Source organism: Saccostrea cucullata, unplaced genomic scaffold (genome assembly GCF_032062105.1).
Source record: "Saccostrea cucullata isolate Sc308-1 unplaced genomic scaffold, CSIRO_AGI_Scuc_v1 ctg2331, whole genome shotgun sequence".
NCBI classification, from domain to species: Eukaryota; Metazoa; Mollusca; class Bivalvia; order Ostreida; family Ostreidae; genus Saccostrea; species Saccostrea cuccullata.
In genome coordinates this window covers 84,784-108,389 of record NW_026918894.1, presented here as the reverse complement: position 1 = coordinate 108,389, position 23,606 = coordinate 84,784, and the positions used below count along the sequence as shown (strand labels likewise).

Sequence of the window (23,606 nt, the reverse complement as noted above, 5' to 3'; positions counted from 1 at the left end):
GTGAAAAATTATTTCGGCCGGGGAGAGGGGTTCTTATGCGTCATACCTTCATGTGTATGACATTTTTCATACCAACTTAACACAAATCCACATTTTCGGTTGGGGAGGGTGGGGGGATAACTTTGCAAATTTCAGAGGGGTGTTCAGGACCCCTCTCTCTAGATCTATGCATGTAAAACATATTTTATTTGTACAATCAAAGAGATATAAATGTTTGATCGGCGTATTCTAAGTGGAGGGTCCAAGGTCAGTTATACCGGTAGTAGTTCGTTTAGTTCATTTAACGTATGACTGTACAAATTTTAAATGCCCCCCCCCCCCCTTCTATGCATGTGAAACATTATGACACACAGAGATATACATCTTTAATTTGAGGAAATTTTTAACTATAGAATATTATGGAAAACGGAAATTTATTTTCAAACATCTTTCTCTGCGAAACGACAAATCTTTTTTATTATTATCCTCCCTTCAAAGGTATTGTTGTCTCCAGGGGAGGGGGGCGTGGGTGGGTGGGTGGGGGCTTCTTTAAAGATTAAAAGCAGAAAATAGTCATTTTATTACCTATTTCAAATAGGAAAAAATTAAAAATGTACTTTATCAACCGCATATATTGAATATTACATATGATAAAACATATTGGTCATTTTATTCAATTCAATATTACCACGGTGACCCCCTTGGAAAAAATGTCCTGGATCCGTGCCTTTTTTCTTTTTTTTTTTTTTGTAAAAATTCATATAAATATCAATAAAAATATATAATTTATTCAAATATGTGTGGCAGTTGGCAGTAAGCAGCTGACAGTTGGCAGTAAGCAGTCAGCAGTTGGCAGTAAGCAGTTAGCTGTCGTATATGGCGCATTCCATATCAATTGAATATCTAATAAAAAGTGTATTTAAAAAAAAAAAGCAATGTTGATGTTTTATTTTTATGTACTAAATAATGATAACCAAATACATACCATCTCCAAAACTTATATAATAATATATTTTTATTTTAATTTAAAAAGCCGTTTGATCCGTTCGACGGTGATTGTTGTTAGGAGTTTAAGGGTCGGGTTCGGAATACCATAAATATTGTGTTTACTTTTGGCGGCCAATTCAGAATCGTCCAACGGTCCTATCAATTTAATCAAAAGAATGTAGCCCTCAGAAAACACAAGATGCCTACACTGGACAAAGACAAAGGAATTGCAGATGCAGTAGAATATTTTGTTAAGGGTAAAGATGTCTTTGTTAGCGTCATATGGTATCAAATTTTAATTTGTAACAATTTTGAAATACCCCTGGACAACTGTCTAGTGTATCAGCTGCTGTATTTAATAATAATATTATGTTACTTAGTAATCTTTTTACAATCGCTACATATAGTTACATAGAACTACCAACAAAGCATTAGTTAGTTACTCAAAGCATTTTTGCTTGATTAATTTATGGTAAAGTTTTTAATGAAAATTTTTCCATCTAATAAAATCAACACCAAAAGTAAACAAAAAAAATTTTGTTTGCATGAAGAAGTTTGCAAGTTATTATCCATAACTCTGTAAACTCTTGGACTGTAAGAATTGTTAAGAATTGTAAGATCCCCTCATACCAGTAATTTAAACATTGTTTGAGGAATGAAGAACCTTCTAAGTTCAAAGGAAGCGTAACTGCCATATATATTTAAAGAAAATGGATATAAAAATTTGTATATTGAGATTTAAATGTACATTTCTAAAAAAGTAAATGCAAATTTATTGTAAAAGTGATCACTCTTAAGTCCTGTGAGACAGATGGAAAATGACATTTATTATTAATTTGAAAGTACTGCCTATATCATGTATATAGAAAATTACAGACAACATTGGATTTATTTGGTAAATTCAACATGCTGCATAACCCATTTATACGGTGTGCTCACAGTAGACATGGTAGATGGAAATGAAAGCTCAGAAGTGTAACACGAAATTTTAAATAATCATCTCTGTTGTGGTAAATATAAATGTGTTCTATATTCAACAGAAGAGAAAATGAAAAGGAGGGGCAATGTACAATTGTCAGAGGCTTTGGAGACGCTGGAGAGGGTTTCAAAAAGTCTAGGCATATCTGCAGACAATATTATCGCACTTTGTGAAGTTGCTGCCAGCGGACGCCATGGTAAAAATATGAACTAAATGATTAATTGTAAATATAAATTGTAAGCTGAAAAGATTGTTATTATTATTCCAGAAGGTCATATTAAAGTTGTTAGCTGATTAGATTGTTTATTTGCAAGAACTTTATTTTCAGGTAATTACTTAAAAGACAGTATTCTAAAAAACAAATCATTCTCTCGTATAATATTATTCTTTAAGGTAATACAGAGCAAATAAACACAATTTATGAAAGTTTTTATGGTTAAGAAAAGTAAGATTGTAATTCCAGCTGATGATATTATTGTATTTTCAGGTGATGATATCAGCTGTAAGCTGATAAGATGCCTGATTCCAGCCAAGGAGTTCCCAGACAGGGCTGTGATGGTGTCTATTTCCTACATTTGTTCCAACATCCCATCCAGCAAAATCCAGGTAGGTGGATCCAAGTTGTGAAATATTTGAAACAAAAATTTAAACCAAATTTTTAAAAAAAATTTATGCCATGAGAAAATCTGTGTCTTGTCTTTTGATCTATGGATATGAACAGGATTTACTGATGTGGAATTAGATTTAAGTGCTATTTCGAGCCATGCTTCTTAGGTTTGAAGACTTTTAATATTACGGTGCTGCATATCCTTGGTCAGAATTTTTGTTGACTTAGATTATAACATTTGTCTTGGGTCTTGCTTATGAGACAGTTAATCTCTGTGTTGTATAATTCTGATCAGGTCCCAGGGTCATATCTAACTATGATGAGCTCACTTTTGATCCCAGTCTCACCTTTTCATTTCGTATTACTTTCCTAAAAGTAAGAACTAATGTCAAGAGTGAGCTTGTTTGTTTTTTTGTCTTCTTGATTTTTGTTGATGATATTACATCTATTTCAGGCCATGCTTTTGAGACTGCTGATTGCAGTATATGACTACATCGACAAAAAAGAGACACTTCAGAAGCTGGGATACCTACTTTTCTGTTTTATTGAAAACTCCATCTTGGTAGGTACATGTACCATGTTGTTTAAAAAAATGAAATTCAAGGACAATTTGAGCCCATTTCTGATGTTGAAGCCCATTTGTGATGTTGATGTATTTTTGCATTATCTTCTTGGAAAAAAATTAGAGATTAACAATTATTTTTACACATAGATTTTTCACCAAGTTTTATTAATTATGGAAATTGATTAACTTGATAAACATTTGGGGTTAACATTACATGACTTTTGTAGACGCCCTATATCTGCCATCTGCTTTACCTGTTAACCAGGAAGGAAGATGTTCGATTGTTCAGAGTTAGAAAGCTGCTAGATCTACAAACCAAACTGGTATTATCAAACTCTTTGATTTTACTCATACAGCAAAACTCGGTTATAACGAAGTCGCTGGGACCTTTGAAATTACTTCGCTATATCCGTAATTCGTTATAACCGTATAAGAAATTCATTAAATTTATATAACTGGGGATTCAAAATGACTTCGCAATATCCGTGAATTCGCAATATCCGTGTTCGTACTAAACGAGTTTTACTGTATACTGTAACAAGATTTTAAAAATTACATGAACTGTGTTCATTACATTTTGGATTTTTAGAAGAGAATGGGAAAAAATTCAGTTTAACAAAGGAAAAAAATTTATGCCTTCAGATTTAAATGGCTCCAGATATGTTGTTTAGCACCTTCAATATCTTTGTTTTATTTCCTATTTTGACAGGGCCCCCAGTCGTACCTCATTGGACTGTTGTCGATTTACAAATTGTACTTTCCAAACCTGGTGTCCATTGTAATTCCGAGTACCAAAAAGGTAGACTACTGGAAATCCTCAACTCTTGTAAAGTTAGACCAGCGAAAATTATTCATTCCAGTTAATGATTGATATTCTTTAGTAGTTGGTTAAATAAGGAATAATTTTGATATAAATTGAACTTCAAAATTTCTGTTTTGTCTAAATGTGTAAATCTCTTTTAGTTATGGAATTTAAATATGTGCGACTATGGTCAATATTAAGCTTTCAGTGGACTGAATTAGAACATTATATTTAAAAACAATTGCTTGGTTTCAATTCTAGTGAATAAGAATAAAGAAATGATACAGGATTAAAGGGGAGGTCAGTCTAGTTAATTGTTTTGTTGCAGCACTTTTTCCCCACCAGGGACAGACAGTGGTGTTCTATTATAAGGGAAGTCCAGGAAGGGAACCAGAATATAGAGACGTCCCACCTTAAGCTGTCGCTGGAGTTGTCAGAGAAACTTAGAGCCGCCGAAACCACAATGCTGCAGGGGATTCCAGTAAGTGGCTCAGAATTTACTATTCTATTGATCAATGAAAACATTTTAATCATTTAACAGATTAATAAGAGTTGTGGCTCTTGGAATTACAAAAACATTTGTGTTTATTGTTGAATATTTACATTTCCAATCAATTTCCCCTATGATTCTTTACAAAAAAAATGCAGAATTTTTTCTCATGAACTACATTAGGTATGCATCACGAACAAGCATGAATATCTACATTGTTACGTCATAATACCGCTCTCGACATCAAAAAGTCAAAAATATAGTGCACACTGTTTTGTTTTAAAAATGACAATTGAACGGCGTAAATTTATGGAAAGTCATCAGAAATATAATTTAAATATAAGAAATGAATTTAATTTTTTGAAGATTCATGAGGTATATTAACTACAACGCTTCACGCCGGCATATTTATCATGAAGCGCAAATGCGCTTCATGAAATATGCCGGCGTGAAGCGTTGTAGTTCATAACCTCATGAATGTTCAAAAAATTAGATTCATTTCTTAATAGAACAAATATTTGAAAAGTTGGAATACTTCAATAGCCACAATGATGAAAAGTTTAAAAACTTTGCATTTAAATTTAGTGAACAGAATAGATATCCCAACCCTCCTTCTTAATTAATAACTACTGTGTACTCTGATTTTGACTTGTATTACTAGCCTGATTTTGACTTGTATTACTAGCCTGATTTTGACTTGTATTACATGTACTAGCCTGATTTTGACTTGTATTACTAGCCTGATTTTGACTTGTATTACAGTCCCTGAAACGTTCTACTTTCCCATTTTTCCGTTCGTTCAGCGTGCGTTCACCGTTCGCTCTTCATTCACAGTATTGCGTTCACCGTTCACCTTGCGCTCGCGTTCACCGTTCACAAAACGTTCACCGTTCGCTCTTCGTTCCGTTTACTTTGCGTTCACCTTGCGTTCACCGTTCACTTATCGTTCAGTCTTTACTGTCATTCGGAACTCCGAAGTGAAAGGACTTATCTTTTTGATGGTAAGGATTTACATGTTTTTTAATTAAATAACTTAGATATCGTATTTGAAGAATAATTATTTCATTGCAAAAATTATCTAAGATATTTATATTTGTATTATTATAACTCGGCTTTTACTTATTTCATGAATTTTCCCTGGAAAAATAATAATTAATACATTAAGTACCTACATGTATGTAGCACGATGATAAAATATTAACTTTAAAAAAGGGCAATGTACCAATGTTTCACGCACGGCATCAATTTGGTGTAATTTTAAAGAAAACAATTTATAAATGGATGTATAATAATTAATCCAAGTCTTTTACAGAACAAGAATACAAAAAAAAAATATTTCTACAGTAACACGTATTTAAACTACATGTAGGTTTGAGAATTATGAACAGTACTGCAAATATTCAGTTAATTAAATATCTTTAGAGATAATTAAATTGATGGTGTGGTTTTAAATTTTAGAAAAGACCAACTGTTTTAAATAGTGTATTATTAGAGAAAGAAAATTCCTTCCTTCACCGTACCTAAACATATTTTTAAAAATATGTTTTTTGCCATTCAGTATAATTAAGACCCCCCCCCCCCCCCCCCCCTGGTGCCTTTTTTTCCGAAATTAAATTCTTATTGAGTTTTTACAGTATAATTTAATTTATATTTAATTTTTATTGTAACACAAGAAAATCAGTCTTAAAACCAACGTCAAACAGTCATTAAACAATAGTGTTTTAGTATAAATTTGTGCCGACAGAAGTATTCTAGATTGGCAGGGAATATGTTTCACATTCAATTTAAAACTTAATCCTTCCAAGTATATATTCGAATTATTTTTTTTCTGCAGGAATGCAAAAATCAGATCTAGAAGTGATAGGGAAAAATATTTAAATTTCTTGGAATACTAAGTGACTCTTTGCCTTCGGCATGTTCGGTGAAATGCGATTTCCACATCCCCACTGTGTCGAATTATTTTGATTGACAGCACAAGCACGCTACTACAAATGTAGCACGGACTTCCTGTGAGCTGTGTGAACTTGAAGATGGAAAATAAAAGCCAATGATTACTGTCAAATGGATTTGTTAATCTAAAAGAAAAAGATTACTTTTATTGCTTGGAATATTTAGGAAAAATAATAAGAATTTTTATTTGATACAATATATATCTGAGAATCGAGGGGGTTATCTCTCTCTCTCTCTTTCTCTCTCTCGTACATTTCTCTGTTCAATAAAAATTATGACAACACATTACTTATTTAGTTTTGAAAATTTAATCTACGCATGTATTACAAATAATTTGAATGCCTCTTTCCAACATCTTGACCGAGTATAATCACGGCCGGGAAATGTCTACAGATACATGAAGAAGTTAGCTAAAATAATCGTCATAAAAGAATATAAAGGCACATACATATAGAATATTTTGCAGTAGAATTTAAATAAAACGAGAATTTTTATGCAATACGATAACAGTCAATGTCAACAGATAATTGTAAATTTTTTAAAAAAATCCGTTATTTTACTCAGAATCGCTGTGGCACAGAAATACATGTACGGTTGTTTCAACCCCGTACATTGTAATTAATTCATTCTATAAGTAGTAGTTTTATCTTCAGAAGTCCACATTATTTTATTAGTGAAAAGAATAAGCATAATTATTTACTATATTAGTAGATTAATTTAATTTTTAACTACACGCGGTAACAAATACACGTTTGACGGCGATTAAATTCATGTTATTAAAATATCGATTTCAACATAGGTATGTGCAGAAAAAACGTTTTTATTTATTTATTGATTAATCAATTAATTTATTAATTAATTAATTAATTTATTTATTTATCTATTGTTTATCTCAGTAGTAGTTTCATCTTCTAAATGCCACGTTATTTTATTAGTTAAAAGAATTAGTATAATTATTTACTATATAAAATTAATTTATTTTTTAACTACACACTGTAACAAATACACGTTTGACGGCGATTAAAATCATGTTATTAAAATATCGATTTAAACATACGTATGTGCAGAATTTTATTTTTATTATTTATTTATTTATTTATTTATTTATTTATCTATCTATTTATTTCTCTTTTGTTTTTCTTTTGTTTTATTTAATATTTATTGATGACATTTGAATTATAGAATAAAAGAATAATTTCAATGCAAGGAAAAGACCAAAGGCATTCCGAATAAATCGTTCATCTTGCGTTCACCGTTCACTTTGCACTCGCGTTCGCGCTCCTTTCACAATCCGTTCGCGTACTGCGTTCACTCACCGTTCACTGTTCACACATCGTTCACCAAGTTGCGTTCACCGTTCCCACATCGTTCACTCACCGTCCGCTCTGCGTTCGTTCACCGTTCGTTCACCGTTCAGGTGGGAAAGTAGAACGTTTCAGGGACTGTACTAGCCTGATTTTGACTTTCTATTTTTAGCCTGCCAAGAGGAGGAAGATGGAGCCTATCCCAGTGGTCCACTCCAGCCGGTCTAACCTGACGGTGAAGATGTCCAGCCGCCTGATTGCCATGCTGGAGGAAAAACCTATTCCTTTTGTACAGATACCCGATATAGACACACTACTGAGGAACCCAGATAAAGTAGAGGTATGATAAACTGTATAAACATTGAAGAGGTCATTTGATTAGTGTGTACTTATTTTATATTTAGGTGTACAAAATTTTGCAAAAAATTAGATCATAGAAACAAAAATCTCAAAAATTGAACTCTGCAATCTGAATTGAATCTGCAAACAGATTATCCAAACTCCCTTATTACCCTATGCAACTTAAAATACAGCTGAACTTTGGTATCTCAAGCACTGATATCTTGAATGCCGTGGATATATTGGAGTCAAAAGTCAACTACTGATACCTGGAATATTTTACTCTGAATATCAAGAATACTCTTATTTCGAAGTTTTTTTCTCGGTCCCTTTGAGATCAGGATAATATGCTTTGATTGTATGTTCACGGTTAGAATAGTAGAACAAAGGTAAGTCTTAGTGTCTAAATAGAATCAGAAATTGTTGTAATTTCAGTTACCGAGCCAGATGGGTGTGGCATTGAGGAGTCGGAAACTTCAGTGTTTTATGATATAATATTGTAATTTCAGTTACCGAGCCAGATGGGTGCAGCTTTGAGGAGTCCGTTACTCCAGTGTTTTATGTCGTACAGTGCTGACCCGTTGATGACCTGCCGATTTTCTTACTGGCTCCAGGACACTCTCTGTGATGGTAGGCATCATACTCACAGAATGTAACATGACTCTTCTAGCAAATAAATTTCAAATGCAAAATGAGTCTGTGCATTTAAGAGAGAATCAAATATGACTCCCATCAAATTAAATCTACATAATATAGTGATCATTTTTGAGGAGATGTTTGAAAACTGAATTTTTTGTCTTTGTAGAACTCCTGGATAGTACAGTTACCCCCTCTTGTTTCCCGAGAATCGAGTCCATACTGGAGAAACTCATACAGTTCACAGAGTTCATTCAGGTTTTTCCATTTGTCTGCCTTTTGGGTTTAAAAATAAAGACGTAAACTGAAAACATTTTGAGATAATCCTGTAACATTTTACTGTCGTGTGTTTGTTTTACAGGAAGGCATACCGGCGGTGGATCAGATTTTATTCCGTTATCTTCAGGTCTGGAATGGAATGGACTTCAGACAACACATGTTCAGACTCATTACCAGATGTAGACTCTACCCGTTCTCATGTAAATTAACTTTGTTTGTGTGTGTGTATGTATGTTAATTTGTTTGTTTTAATTATTATCATACCTAAAGCATTACATTTTACAATACACATTCTTTAATAATCTAAGAAAATAAACATACTTTTTGTATATATCTCTGCTAAGAATTAACATTTCAACAAAAAATAAAAGTTATCTCATTGAAGGATGATATATCATAGAACTATTTATGGTATTTATTTTAGTGTTAAATGAGAACGTTTTGGACCCATTGAGGAAACTGTACGTCAGAACTTCTGTTTTTATTAAGGTATGTTAACACTTTCATTATTAGTATCATAAGTGGCACGTGTGGCACAGAGCCACAGAGTATGGAGTTGATTCCTATGTTGCGGGTTCCAATCCCACTATCAAACGTGAAGAACGGTCCTTTGGGTGTGATCATATAAACCGAGGTCCGTTTTCTCAGTAGTAGCTGCTGCAAAAAAGATCCCTCACTGCAAAATGGCCGTAAGTGCAGAGTAATGGGGGAGTATATGTCAAAATTTGCAGCTTTCCACGGGTAAATGGTGGTGTCTCCGTATGAGTGAAAAATTCTTGCTAGGGATGTTAAACAAACAAGTTTCATAAACAGAGCTCCAGATAAGGTGCAAATTTGCAGAAATATGCATTGAAATTTTCAAAATATGCATATTAAAGCAGAGCGTACAGGTACGCTTTAGTATTCGCAGATAAGCATTACACCACGAAAGTACTGCGTACAATTGGTTGAATAATACAAGACTTAGCTAATGATATGAACTGAGGTGAACTCAGTGTTTGATTTTTCTCAAAATGAAATATGAAAAATTTCATAATTTGTGTCCGGTCCATATCTTTTTTACAGATAAATTTGGTAGGATCTTATTTCACACAAAGATAGCCCACGACAATAGGGTGTGTCATGACCTTGACCCAAGGTCATTTGGGGAAGTTCAAGGTCATTGGAAGTAAAATTCATAATTTGTGTCCGGTCCATATCTTTCTTATGGATAAACTTAGTAGGTTCTCATTCCACACAAAGATTGCCCATGACCCAAGAGTTTGTCATGACCTTGACCCAAGGTCATTTGGGGAAGTTCAAGGTCACTTGAAGAAAAATTTCATAAAATCGTGTCTGGTCAATATCTTTCTTATGGATAAACTTGGTAGGTTCCCATTTCACACAAAGATTGCCCATGACCCAAGGGTGTGTCATGACCTTGACCCAAGGTCATTTGGGGAAGTTCAAGGTCACTGGAAGAAAAATTTCATAATGCATGTGTGATACATATCTTTATTATGGAAAAACTTACTTCTGAAAAACGCAACGGGGGGTATTTTGTCCCGTTTGGACAGTTCTAGTTTGAAACTCCCCCTCCCCCCTCCACTTTGAAAAATTTGCTACAGGCCTGTAACAAGCTTTTCAGTTTGCTGTAGTTCATATGTTGTGTGTAAAAGGATTATCAAAAAGTAAGTGGACTAGCGCCATAAAATGAAAACTGCTTTAGGTACATCAATGATTTTTTAAAATATTTAGTTAGCATCATCTTTTCTACTTATAGAATAAATTACAAATCAAAAGTTCTATTTTTTATCAAATCAGAAATTTTTTTGTCCAGGCTGCGCAACCCAAACATGATGTCATTATTTTTTTTCAACTTGAGTTGAACAGAAAAACTCTTTTGATCTTGTTGATATGAGCATTTGTCTTCTAAAAATCATGTTAATTCTGTCATGTGATGGAACACATTTCTTCCGTTAAATGTTCATTTTTTACTTCATCCTGTATCATGATTCATAAAATTTTATTTTACTTTCATATGGAAGGAGGAGGAGTTTCTTTTTACAACATTCTATAAAGTTTAGTCCCTGAAAAAAAATGCTATAGACCTAGGAAATGTTTTAACTGAATACACAGAAATGAAATGCATACAGAGTACTTGCTTTTTAATGCCAAAAGATTCAGAGATATGAGAGATGCACAGATTTTAGTCAAGGTGTTGATTAAAAGTCAATCACGTCAAACTGTGACATTAATCGTGTTGTAGACATTAAACTCTAAGAACCAAAATATGCTGGCATAATCAAACGAAGATCTTTCTGTATGTACAAATCCATTTGCAATATTATATGCATTGAGAGCAGCCGTTAATGACAATGTAAATATTAGACTTTACAGTCCTTAAATAAACAGGACAGATTCAAGTTCTTACTCAACTCCAAGGAATCTCATAAGGATAAGTGTATGAGGTAGAGGTAGTAACATTGGAAAACATTGATGTTGTCGGACGTTGTGAAACTTATTGGCTACAGTGCCAGGTGATCATATAATGTCGTTTTTACATAATAATAAAATGGCAAATATATCAAGATGAAATTTTTAATACTTCTTAAACTTTTATTGTTTTATATTCCTTAAGATTTTGTAATCAACGACTACATAGTATTAATTTTATTGCATCAGTCCACAATTTTTTCTGATAACCCCTTGTACTCCATTTAAGTAAAAAAAAAATTATATGTAGTATGAAGAATATGAATGTCTATATATTAAAACAAAATAAAAACTTCGTGATAAAGCCACTACATGCATGTATTACGTTTGTATATACTGTAGACATACTTTTTTCCACGGGGTCATAATTCCGCAGAATCTTTATTTCTGTTTAATTCGCAGATAGAAAATTATGCGGATTTCCTAGACTGTCACTATATGCCTTACATTTATATTAAGAATGCGTGGACAGTTTTCCGCGGAGAATTTGTGGCCGTGTGTGTACATAGTGTAAATTAATACCACGCGGAAAAAAGTACTTCAGCAGTATGTACATGCATTTTGTTTCCTAGAAGGTGTATTTTATCAAAACAAAAAAAGGAAATTAATCAATAGCCTTCATTATATGTCATTTTAGGATGTTTATGACTCTTTTTAGTTGATTATCTACAGCTTGAGTATCTCTGATGTTTTTTCATTATATACTTCTTTATTATAATTACCATAAATAAGTCATTGACACCAAAAAATATAGGTTTTGCATGAATGAAAGCATTTGAAAGGTTTTTATGTGTTAGAGTGAAAATCAATTTTTAGGTCAAGTACACAGCATTCAGGTTTTGGTCAAATGTCGTTCAATTTAGGTAAATAAAAGAGTTGGATTTTTGAATGTGGGTGATATGAATGGATAAAAAAAAAACTCGGACAAGTCTCTCTGAGTCAGTGTCACACTTAGTCTTTATCATGAATTTATAATTATTATTAGGCCATAACAAAAATATTCCTAAATTCTCATCCCCGCTTGCCCCTAATTTTTTTCCCCCGCCTCAATTTTTAGGTCACCGCGTCACTCAGGTGACCTATTGCTATCCCTTTTCGTCCGTTGTGCGTCGTGTGTTAACATTTAAACATTTTCAGCTTCTTCTCTGAAACCACTAAAGCAATTTCAACCAAATTTGGTATACAGCATCCATGGGTGAGGAGGAACATAAATTGTGAATTTCATGGTCCCTGCCCCCCTTGGGCCTGAGGGGCCAAAACCACTAAAATTAATGAAATCTTTAAAAATCTCTTCTTTACTCCTGGACATCAAGCAGGCAAACTGTTAGCATGAATGTAATGAGCATTGAGTCTTCTACCAAAATTGTGAAATTCATGGCCCCAGGGTCAGGGGTTCTAGTCTTAGGGTGCGGCTATATAGATTATATAGTGAAAATGCATTATTTCTTTGAAAATCTTCTTCTCTGCTCCTGGGTTTTAAATGAACTAACTAAGTACATAGTTATGATGAGCAAAAGTGCCTCTTCCAAAGTTGTGAATTTTATGGCCTCAGGGTCAGAGTTCTGGTGTTAGGGCAGGGCTCTATTGATTATATAGTGAAAATGCATTAACTCTTTGAAATCTTCTCTGCTTCTGGGTATTAAATAAACTAACTACCGTAAATCTGGAAATTTTTACTGTAGATAAATTTTTAGCAAATTTGCGCGTACATTGCATTCGCAAAAATATTTTTCTTAAAAATAAATCAACATGTGAAGAATTTTTTTCTGAGAACGCGTGTCGTTTTTTAACTCAGTGAATAGGCGTCGGTAAGCACTGGTTATTTTTAAAAGAAACCTGTTTACACTAGTCTACTATATAACTACAAGTTAATTACCCGTGCGTGTAAATTGCCCTCATTATATGCAATATCGTCCAATTATTTGACAAGCACTGAGGCGGTAAGTCCCTTTTTAATTATTTTCATCAATTAATTTGCCAATAAAGAGAGAACTGTCATTTTATCTAACTGTGTATCAACACGGGCGATAACTCAAACTCAGTGCATTTACTAGGGAGTTCCAAATGTAAACGCGGCGTGTAAATTTTAGGTGAGAAAAAAAACCAAACGTTGAGAAAATTAGTTATATTTTTTCTTCATTTGCATTATAATTTAGGTTAAAAGGCATACACAACCTTTAAAATGTTTGTTATAATTGATTAAGAAATTATTTTCAGTGCAAATCCCGGAGCGATTTTGCAATTTCTTTCCGCGTTGCGAGTATATTGGTGGTATTCAAACTGGGCATATTATTTGAAAAATAACCTGATATGAAAATCTTCAGTGATTTTTACTTTTAGCACCAGTGACAATTCGTAAAAATTTGAAGCGTAAAAATTAATCCACAGCTTTTTGACCCAAACTCCCAAAAATAAATCGACGTAAAAATTTCCAGATTTACGGTATGCACATAGTTATGATGAGCAAGAATGTCTCTTCCAAAATTGTGAATTTTATGGCCCCAGGGTCAGGGGTTCTGGTGTAAGGGCGGGGCTCTATTGACTATATAGTGAAAATGCATTAATTCTTTAAAAATATTCTTCTGTGCTCCTGGGTATTAATTAAACTAAGTACATAGTTATGATGAGCAAGGGTGCCTCATCCAAAATTGTGAAATTTATGGCCCCTTGGGATCAGGGGTTCTGGTGTTAGGGTTAGGGCGGGGCTATATTGATTATATAGTGAAAATGCATTATTTTTTTCAAAATCGTCTTCTCTGCTCCTTGGTATTAAATTAACTAACTTAGTATAAAGTTATAATGCCTAAACCAAATTGGTGAATTTCATAGTCCCTGTGTCGGGGGGGGGGGGGTCTCTTTTGTTTATATAGTGAAAATACATTAATTCTTTGACAATCTTTTCCTTTGCTCCTGGGTGTTATGCTAATGATCCAAGTATATTTATTTAGGATGAAGAAAGGTGCATCTAGCAAAATGGTTAATTTCATATCCCTGGGTCAAGTATGGGGGAGGGTTACATAGTCTGAAAATAAATGCTTTGAAATCTGCTCCTAGGTATTAATCAACCATTTATGATTAAGTAAAATTAGGATAAAATTTCCAAAATTTGGAAATATGTAGCTCCAGGGTCAGTGGTTCCTTTGGGGTGTGGTGCACAACTGGTTACATAGTGGAAGTGCATTTTCTCTTTTTTACTCTGATCTATCTCTAGGTATTAAGTAAATAGAGTAAGCATGCTAAGTTTATAATTATGATAAGCAATGGTGCCTCTTTCAGAATTGTGAATTTCATGGCCTCTGGTTTAAAACAGAACCAAATTCGATTGTTGGAAAGTTGTTACATGATACTCGGGTGACCTATAAGGCCCGTGGGCCTCTTGTTTAAATTTCTGTTTTTCTTTATCTTAATTTTGATCGAGTTCGGTATTCAACTACCATTCAACTTTAAGATGGTAATTGCTGTAATACATGTATATATTAAACAAGGGTCATTGGTTGTGATAGATTGGTGATGATAAGAAGTAAGAGAAAATGGACCTTTACTATGACTTTTATTTTGGTATTAGATAAATCTGCACTGATTGACCAGGTCAATAAAAAATCTGCGAAATGGAGAAAAAATATATAATAAAAGCCAACCCGCCTGCCTTGAATTTTCAAAAAATTTGGATGAGAATCTAGGATTTTTTTTTATTATGGCCTTACATAAACTTTGTTTTAATGATTACTTTATGTCTGAGTATAATTTTTATACAGTGCCAGATAACTATGTGTTTGACACAGCTGCTGCGTAATTACGTAGTGGTGGAAATACACAGATACAATCAGAAATATCCCGATTCAAAGCCTAGGTGAGCAGTGCAGTTCTATTCAGTACATTTTAAACGCTGATAATATCATTGAAGTCTTTTTATGTGAAGGTTCAGTCAATTTTGCTGAGACTAGAATTATTTAAATTGTTATTTTATGTAAGCAACACATTTTCTTTAAGACAAATGCAAAAATTCCTTAAAATGATAGTAAAATTCATCATGTTTATTGGAGATGAAAGTTGTATTATCATATTCTTGTTTGTATTGATTTTATTTGGACAGCGTGTCCATCTTTGAAGATGACATAGGACCATTTGAGCCACTGTCCACAGTTCAGGGACTTATTCAGTTTGTAGACAGACTTAACTGTGCCGGCCTGACACTGGAAAACAACCATAATCTTCTGCTTCATTTCACCCTCACCTTCAGCGAAATGGTATGTCTGTCTGTCTATCTGTGGCAATTAGGGACTTGTAATTGGTTTACACACATCATAATTTAATCTGATTTCTAGCTCCCCTGAGTTGCAACCTCGACCATTATTCCGATCATCTGTTGTCCATCATATGCCTATATCCTTAGTTGTCAATCTGTCTGTAAATTTCTAATGTTTTGAACATGTAAAAAAAAATTAAATTAAAGTAAAAAAAAAGGGGGGGGGCTCCCATTCTAACAACACGGCTCGAAGAAATGAAACTTATGTGTTGAAATCAAAGCACCTGGGGTAAGGTCTTGCCTCAAAGTAATCAAACTTATCATTGAATTTACATATAATGGGAAAAAATTTCCTCAAGAGCAGCTAAAACTTGGAAGGATATGAGGTTTTGTAGATTGAAAATTTTTCAAATCCTACCCCGGGTCATTGGGTCCAGACATAATAGGGAAACTATTTATTTATTCAATTAGAGGAATATAACATAGGGTTACTCAGGTGAGTGATGTAGCCTCTTAGCTTCTTATTATATTATGATATCAATTGTTGCAATACTGTGATATTGTTTTGATATTTTACCAGGTATCCACATTGTATACCCGCTATGATCTACCATGTGTATATTTGCCTAGCCGGCACATTATCAGAGCCTTTCTGACTGACAATGCAATGGGACCCGCTAGACTATGTGGCATTATTAATAGGTAAAACAAATATTGTCGTAAACCATTAAGAAACTCTGTGGCTTGGTTGAAGAACAAATGAGTCCATAGTGGAACGTGTTGTCCATCCATATTTTATTCAAATGTGTAGCTCTTACAGATCCCCCCTTCCATTTCACAGTGATTGGGATAAGCTAGGGAGTAAATGTGACAATGGCGCACTCCAAATCAGTGTAAATGGGACATTTCAAAATTCAATGCGCCAAACAGAATTTTTAATGGGACATTTCCTAGTTTCAAACTTGCAATTGATAAGTTGCTGTTAGAATTTCAGTTGACTTTACTTAATTGAAATTGTCAAATTATTGAATGACGATATTAAAAGATACAAAATTAGTTATATTTAAATTCACTAGTGTCAGAAAATAAATAAACACTGCAATTTAACTTCAATTCTTTATTTTTTGTCTCCGATGTTTGACATCTTTAAAATGATTTAAAGCCTGGTTAAGATCTATACTGCTTCCCTCCAATTCATGTTAAATGTTTTTCCTCCGAGACTACATCATCAGCCTTACCGTCAGATTCATCTCCATTCGTTCTGTCAGCATGTTATACTTCCGTCGAAGTTCCGAGTCATTTACTACGGATTTACTTGAATTCTGTTTGTTAGGATTGTTAAAATTGAGAAAAGTCTGCCCTTTACCAGTATGAGGTATTTTCTAAGGTGGCATGCTGCACTCCTGACACCATTTTATTTCGTGCGTGTTAGCCAATCAGAAAACACGTAACTGTTTCATTAGATACTAGGGAAAAGAAAGTCATGAGAACGCTGTAACTGAACGACATTAAATACTATTTTTTCAAGCGTAAATTGACAGCGATTGTTGTGGGAAAGTACAAGCGCTTGGGGGAAATCTCAAAGTTTAAAAGTATGTAGTGCATGATTATATATGTGCCACGATGGCGCAGCGTTTTTAATTTTAATGTGACATTTTAAAATTTAATGCGACTATGGCGCAGGGTGCGTGCTTATCCCAATCACTGATTTCAATGATTTTCTATTTACAAGTTCTTATGTTTTCAATTGTTATTGATATTTGCCTTGAAATTTGTTAACGGAAGCTATGAAGGGTATAAACTTATGGGAGGACTATCTTCTTGCCAGCCAATCAGAGAAAGGTATTCCAGAACCAGTCTTAGATGACTTCAACCTTGAACCTTGAACTTTGACATTGAAATTTTTGAGTAGATTATGATAAACTGATGTAGAAAGCCTATTCCTGACTATATGTTTTATAATATTATAACCTCACACAACAGAAAATAAGGATAAGTCGGGATATCTCTATGTTGACTGCTGACCTATAAGATAGTCTACTGACCTCAAAGATTGATTGCTGTTAGTTTGTTGAAGACCTTTTATGAGTACTACTGTCAATCTTTGTATACAGATGAATTGAGTTCAATTTTTTAATGTCGTGTTGAACTGTCACCTTTGAACGATATAACCATTGGGATATATATGAGGTATTTGTCTTACTCTTTGTTGATTAGTAGGGTTTAACAAGTACACACTCATATGGCAGGAAACAATGTGGCCAAGATGAGTCTTGTAGCTCATTGGCTTCCAGCTATTTACATAATTATGTACATGGATCTTTTTTTGTCTAAAATCTTCCATGATTTTAAGATACTGTACAGCAAGAGAAAAGAGATACATGTATTTTTCCTATTTTTGTAATCTTCAATGTATATACAAATCTTAACTCAAATAAAAAAGAAATGTTTACATAATTGTTCTGACCTTTCTGTCCAACAGATATAAGGAGAACTGCCAGAAACTTAAGAATGACCTGAAGGGGACGGAGAGTGAGGCTGTTAGACTGCGGCTGAAGGAGACGGTCCACAGCCTGAACATCGTGATCATGGACCTCTGTGACACGCTGTGGAGGAGAAAGGCCTTCACCCACGGCCGAACTGACTCGTACTTCAACTTCGACTCCACACTCCTGGATGGGGGCTCAAACGACGGACTCTCCTTGTATCTCCACCAAGCTTTTCTTCCCTTCTCTCTCCTCTTTCTGAAAGAGGTAAGCGGCAAAATGTGTACAATCTTCTTTTATTTTTTTTTTTGAGAATTACATATGAGAGACTTCAGTTTTGAAATGTATCGAGGTGAATTATGCTTTAAAATACATCTGAGATTTTTTATTATCCCGAGAAAAAATTTGTTTCATGCATTTTTAATATTTCAGACACAGCCAAAGGAGCACATTGGACACCCACGGGGAATTCAGGTAAGTTAATTCACAAACTTTACAGAAGGTACACTGGCGCAGGGTGGATAAATCATCCTAAATTTATTGTGGTATTTATTGAAAAGTGATATTCTTGTGACTAAGTTCTTGGTGTTAAAGATTGATATAATTCTAGCATTTCATAAGGTATACATATAAATAATTTTTGCTCAAATCTTACTTTAAAGACATGCCAGGGGTTTGGTAGTCTTTTAATGGGAGCATTTTTTAGAATGAAAAACTAGAAAATTTTTAAAATACATTTACACTCATGAAGATTGAATTATATTTTCAATTTAGTGCAGTAGATGTCTTTGTATTATTCATTAACATACAGAAGTTGTATCAAAATATTTATTTCTGAGAACAACAAACTGAGGTTTTTTGTACTGTAGTACAACTTCCTATTTGATAAAACATCATCAGAACATAATTTTTAGCTCACCTGAGCCGAAGGCTCAAGTGAGCTTTTCTGATCAAAATTTGTCCGTCGTTGTCGTCGTCGTTGTTGTCGTAAACTTTTCACATTTTCATCTTCTTCTCAAGAAGCACTGGGCCGATTTCAACCAAACTTGGCACAAAGTATCCTTGGGTGAAGGGGATTCAAGTTTATTCAAATGAAGGGCCAGGCCCTTTTCCAAGGGGAGATAATCATAAATTTGTTAAAAATTAATGGCATTTTAAAAAAATCTTCTCCAGAACCGATGGGCCAGGAAAAATGAAACTCATGTGAAAGCATCCTCAGGAAGTGTAGATTCAAGTTTGTTCAAATCATGACCCCCGGGGCAAGGGTGGGGCCAAAATAGCTGACCCTTGTTTTACATAGGAATATATAGGAAAATTTTTTTAAAATCTTCTTCTCAAGAACCACTAGGACAGGAAAGATGAAACTCATGTGGAATCATCCTCAGGTAGTGTAGATTCAAGTTTGTTCAAATCATGACCCCCGGGGCAAGGGTGGGGCCAAAATGGCCGACCCAAGTTTTACATAGGAATATATAGGAAAAATCTTTAAAAATCTTCTTCTCCAGAACCACTGGGCCAGGAAAGATGAAACTCATGTGGAATCATCCTCAGGTAGTGTAGATTCAAGTTTGTTCAAATCATGACCCCTGGGGCAAGGGTGGGGCCAAAATGGCCGACCCAAATTTTACATAGGAATATAATATAGGAAAAATCTTTAAAAATCTTCTTCTCCAGAACCACTGGGCCAGGAAAGATGAAACTCATGTGGAATCATCCTCAGGTAGTGTAGATTCAAGTTTGTTCAAATCATGGCCCCCGGGGCAAGGGTGGGGCCAAAATAGCTGACCCTTGTTTTACATAGGAATATATAGGAAAAATCTTTAAAAATCTTCTTCTCCAGAACCACTGGTCCAGGAAAGATGAAACTCATGTGGAATCATCCTCAGGTAGTGTAGATTCAAGTTTGTTCAAATCATGACCCCCGATGCAAGGGTGGGGCCAAAATGGCCGACCCAAGTTTTAAATAGGAATATATAGGAAATATCTTTAAAAATCCTTCTGAAGATCCACTGGGCCAGGAAAGATGAAACTCAAGTGGAATCATCCTCAGGTAGTGTAGATTCAAGTTTGTTCAAATCATGACCCCTGGGGCAAGGGTGGGGCCAAAATGGCCAACCCAAGTTTTACATAGGGATATATAGGGAAACCTTTTAAAATCTTCTTTTCAAGTACTTCAAAGCTATGATTAGTGATCTTTTTATGGAATCATCCTCAGGTAGTGTAGATTCTAGTTTGTACAAATGATGAATGCCTGGAGGGGGGGGGGGGGGGTAAATTCAAGCCCGATGTGCTCAGGTGAGCGATGTGGCCCCTGGGCCTCTTGTTTTATTTATTTCCTGACTAGAATGATTTAAGGTTGATCAATACTCTGATAAGAGAGATAACTCTTAATCACAGTAATGTCTATTAATACTTTATAACTTTGTCAATTTGAAGTGTCTTTTCAGACCAATATTGCTTTCAAGTTATAATTGTTTGAATTTTTGTCCCCCGCTTTCGCGAAAGCGAGGGGACATTAAATCTCATTCGTCTGTCTGTCAGTCTGTCCGTCACAAAAACTTTAACCTTGCCCATAACTTTTGATTTAGTGGAGCAATGATTTTCATATCTCACATGTGTAGTCCTTGTGTGTGGACCTTTCTTTGGGTACCACCAAATTTGACCTTTTGACCTTGACCTTGGAGTTTGACCCATTTTAACACAAAATTTCCAAACTTTTACTTTGGCCACAACTTTTGAATGGTAAGTAAAAGGACGTTCGTATTTCACATATGTTTTTCCTGTGACAAGACCTTTCATTGGATGCCAAGATCTTTGACCTTTTGACCTTGACCTTGGAGATTTATGTACTTATGAAAAAAACTTTAACCTTAACCATAACTTTTGAATGGTTAGGGCTAGGGCTTTTGTACTTCACATATGTAATTCTTTGTGGCAAGACCTTTCATTGGATGCCAACAACTTTGACCTTTGACCTTGACATTGGAGAATTATGTACTTATGAAAAACTTTAACCTTGACCAAAACTTTTGAACAGTAAGGGATAGGGCTTTCGTACTTCACATATGCAATCCTTGTTAATAGACCTTTCATTGGATACCAAGAACTTTTACCCTTTGACCTTGGAGTTTGAACTACTTTTTAAAAACTTCAACCTTGGTCACAACTTTTGAACGGTAGATACTAGGACTTCATATTTCATATATTTATTCTTTGTACTAAGACCTTTCATTAGATATCAACAACTTTGACCTTAACCTTGGAGATTGACGTACTTATGAAAAAGTTTAACCTTGAACATAACTTTTAAACAGTAAGGGCTAGGGCTTTCATACTTCACATATGTAATCCTTGTTAAAAGACCTTTTATTTGATACCAAGAACTTTTACCCTTTGACCTTGACCTTGGAGTTTAAACTACTTTTTCAAAATTTTAACCTTGGTTATAACTTTTGAACGGTAGATAATAGGATTTTCATATTTTACATATTTATTCTTTGTAGCAAGACCTTTCATTGGATACCAACAACTTTGACCTTTTGACATTGACCTTGGAGATTTATGTACTTATGAAAAAGTTTAACCTTGACCATTACTTTTGAACGGTAAGGGCTAGGGCTTTTGTACTTTACGTATGTAATCCTTGTAAAAAAACTTTTCATTGGATACCAAGAACTTTTACCTTTTGACCTTAACTTTTGAGTTTGAACTACTTTTCAAAAACTTTAACCTTGGTCACAACTTTTGAATGGTAGATACTAGGACTTTCATATTTCACACATGTATTTTTTGTGGCAAGACCTTTCATTGAATACCAACATCTTTGACCTTTTGATCTTGACCTTGGAGATTTACATACTAATGAAAAAGTTTAACCTTGAACATAACTTTTGAACGGCAAGGGCTAGGGCTTTTATACTTCACATATGTATTCCTTGTGAGAAGACTTTTTATTGGATACCAAGAAGTTAAACCCTTTGTCCTTGACTTTGTATTTGACCTACTTTAAAAAAACTTTACCCTTTGCCACATCTTTTGAACGGTTAGGGTTAGGGTTTTCATCCTTCACATATGTAAACTTGTGACAGGACTTAAGAAACCAACAACTCAGACCCTTTCACCTTGGGGTTATATGTCATAAAAATGACATCTCACCAACAAAGACACCGAAAGCGGGGAACCACAATTCTTTGAATTTGCTTGTACTTAACAAACTCTTACATGTTATTTTATCAATTATTTTCACAGAAATATTGCCCTTTCAGTTTGAAAAAAAAAAGAAACCAAAAATAAAACTCCTGTCCTTTTTATTTTTCACTAAAAACAAATAAACAACTGCAATTCTTGAGCACATTCTTTAAAAAATTGCTCATTCAACTAAGATGGAAGTGTTGTTTTTTTTTTTTTTGTAGGAGGTCCGCGACACATTTATGGAATTTTTACAAAGAGAGAACATCAGCGAAGTCAAGGAATTTATAACAAACACAATAACCAGATATAGACTGTCTACTACTACCGTTACCTGACGATAGAAAGGTCCGCTCCGAAAACTGAGGAGGATGTTTTATCTTTCACTGAACTACTAAATTGACAGGAAGTGAATTCAATTTAAAGATTTGAATCAAGTGAATGATTAAATATATGAATAGGAAAAAAGAGGGGGTAATATTGTTGTTCTGTCTTGAGGTTTGGAGTTAGATTTCAATACATAGTTCTCTGTCTTACATATTGTACCCTTAATAGTAAAGACAAAGTAAACTTACTTATAATGTACACTTTAAAGTATAATGGGCAGAGTCTTCTTTTAGTTTATTTTAAAGTATACAGTGAACTTGTCTAATCCTGGGGTTATCTAATCCATAATTTTGCCAAATTGGATATAAAGATGAAGTCATTTTCAGCTAATTCCTTTGTTTATAATGCTGTCTAATGTGGCCAATGTTTTTTTTATAACCAATGCGTTATGGATTAGGCAAGTTTTCTGTTATAATTTACGTTATCTGTTGAAGATATGGAGTGCAATAAAAATATAAAAGAAGAAAATTCTTTTTTTTTTTATGTTGTATTTCTTAATCTCTTTCCACTCTTTTGACATTTTTTAATATCTTGACTTAAAATAACTTAAAATTACTATAGATAACATACTAGTAAATATTATAAAGGAACACAGTTCTCTGAAAATAGATATTATCTAAAAATGTTTATACAAGGGTCTTATTAATACAATCTTGATCTAGCTATAGAAAATTTAAAAGGATACATATGCAGTAAACAGGAAGAAAAAGAATAGGACCGATATGTTAGATCAAAGTTCGTAAATTAACAAGGGTGTCTTGATCAGTGCCCTTTTCACAGATTTTAATTGTTTGTACTATTTGTTCTTTTAAAGACCCATCTTTTCCCTTTTTTAATCTTTTTCTTCATGGTCGTTTTCCGTGGCTGAAAAATTGCCGACTCGGCGTTAAACAATATTCAATCAGTC

General features: G+C 34.0%; 1 protein-coding gene across 1 annotated transcript; it reads left to right on the top strand.

Moving 5' to 3' along the window:
* Positions 1-1,090: 1,090 nt before the first annotated feature.
* Positions 1,091-23,141, top strand: LOC134274604 (centromere protein I-like). The gene is made up of 18 exons (XM_062756882.1): positions 1,091-1,223; positions 2,007-2,141; positions 2,433-2,551; positions 3,007-3,114; positions 3,345-3,440; positions 3,827-3,916; positions 4,248-4,400; positions 7,836-8,003; positions 8,512-8,632; positions 8,808-8,896; positions 9,000-9,117; positions 9,342-9,406; positions 15,148-15,242; positions 15,486-15,639; positions 16,219-16,340; positions 18,121-18,391; positions 18,557-18,598; positions 22,537-23,141. Exons 1-18 carry the CDS (start codon positions 1,166-1,168, stop codon positions 22,648-22,650), a joined length of 2,118 nt encoding a protein of 705 aa, XP_062612866.1. The 5' UTR covers positions 1,091-1,165; the 3' UTR covers positions 22,651-23,141.
* The last annotated feature ends 465 nt before the right edge of the window (positions 23,142-23,606 follow it).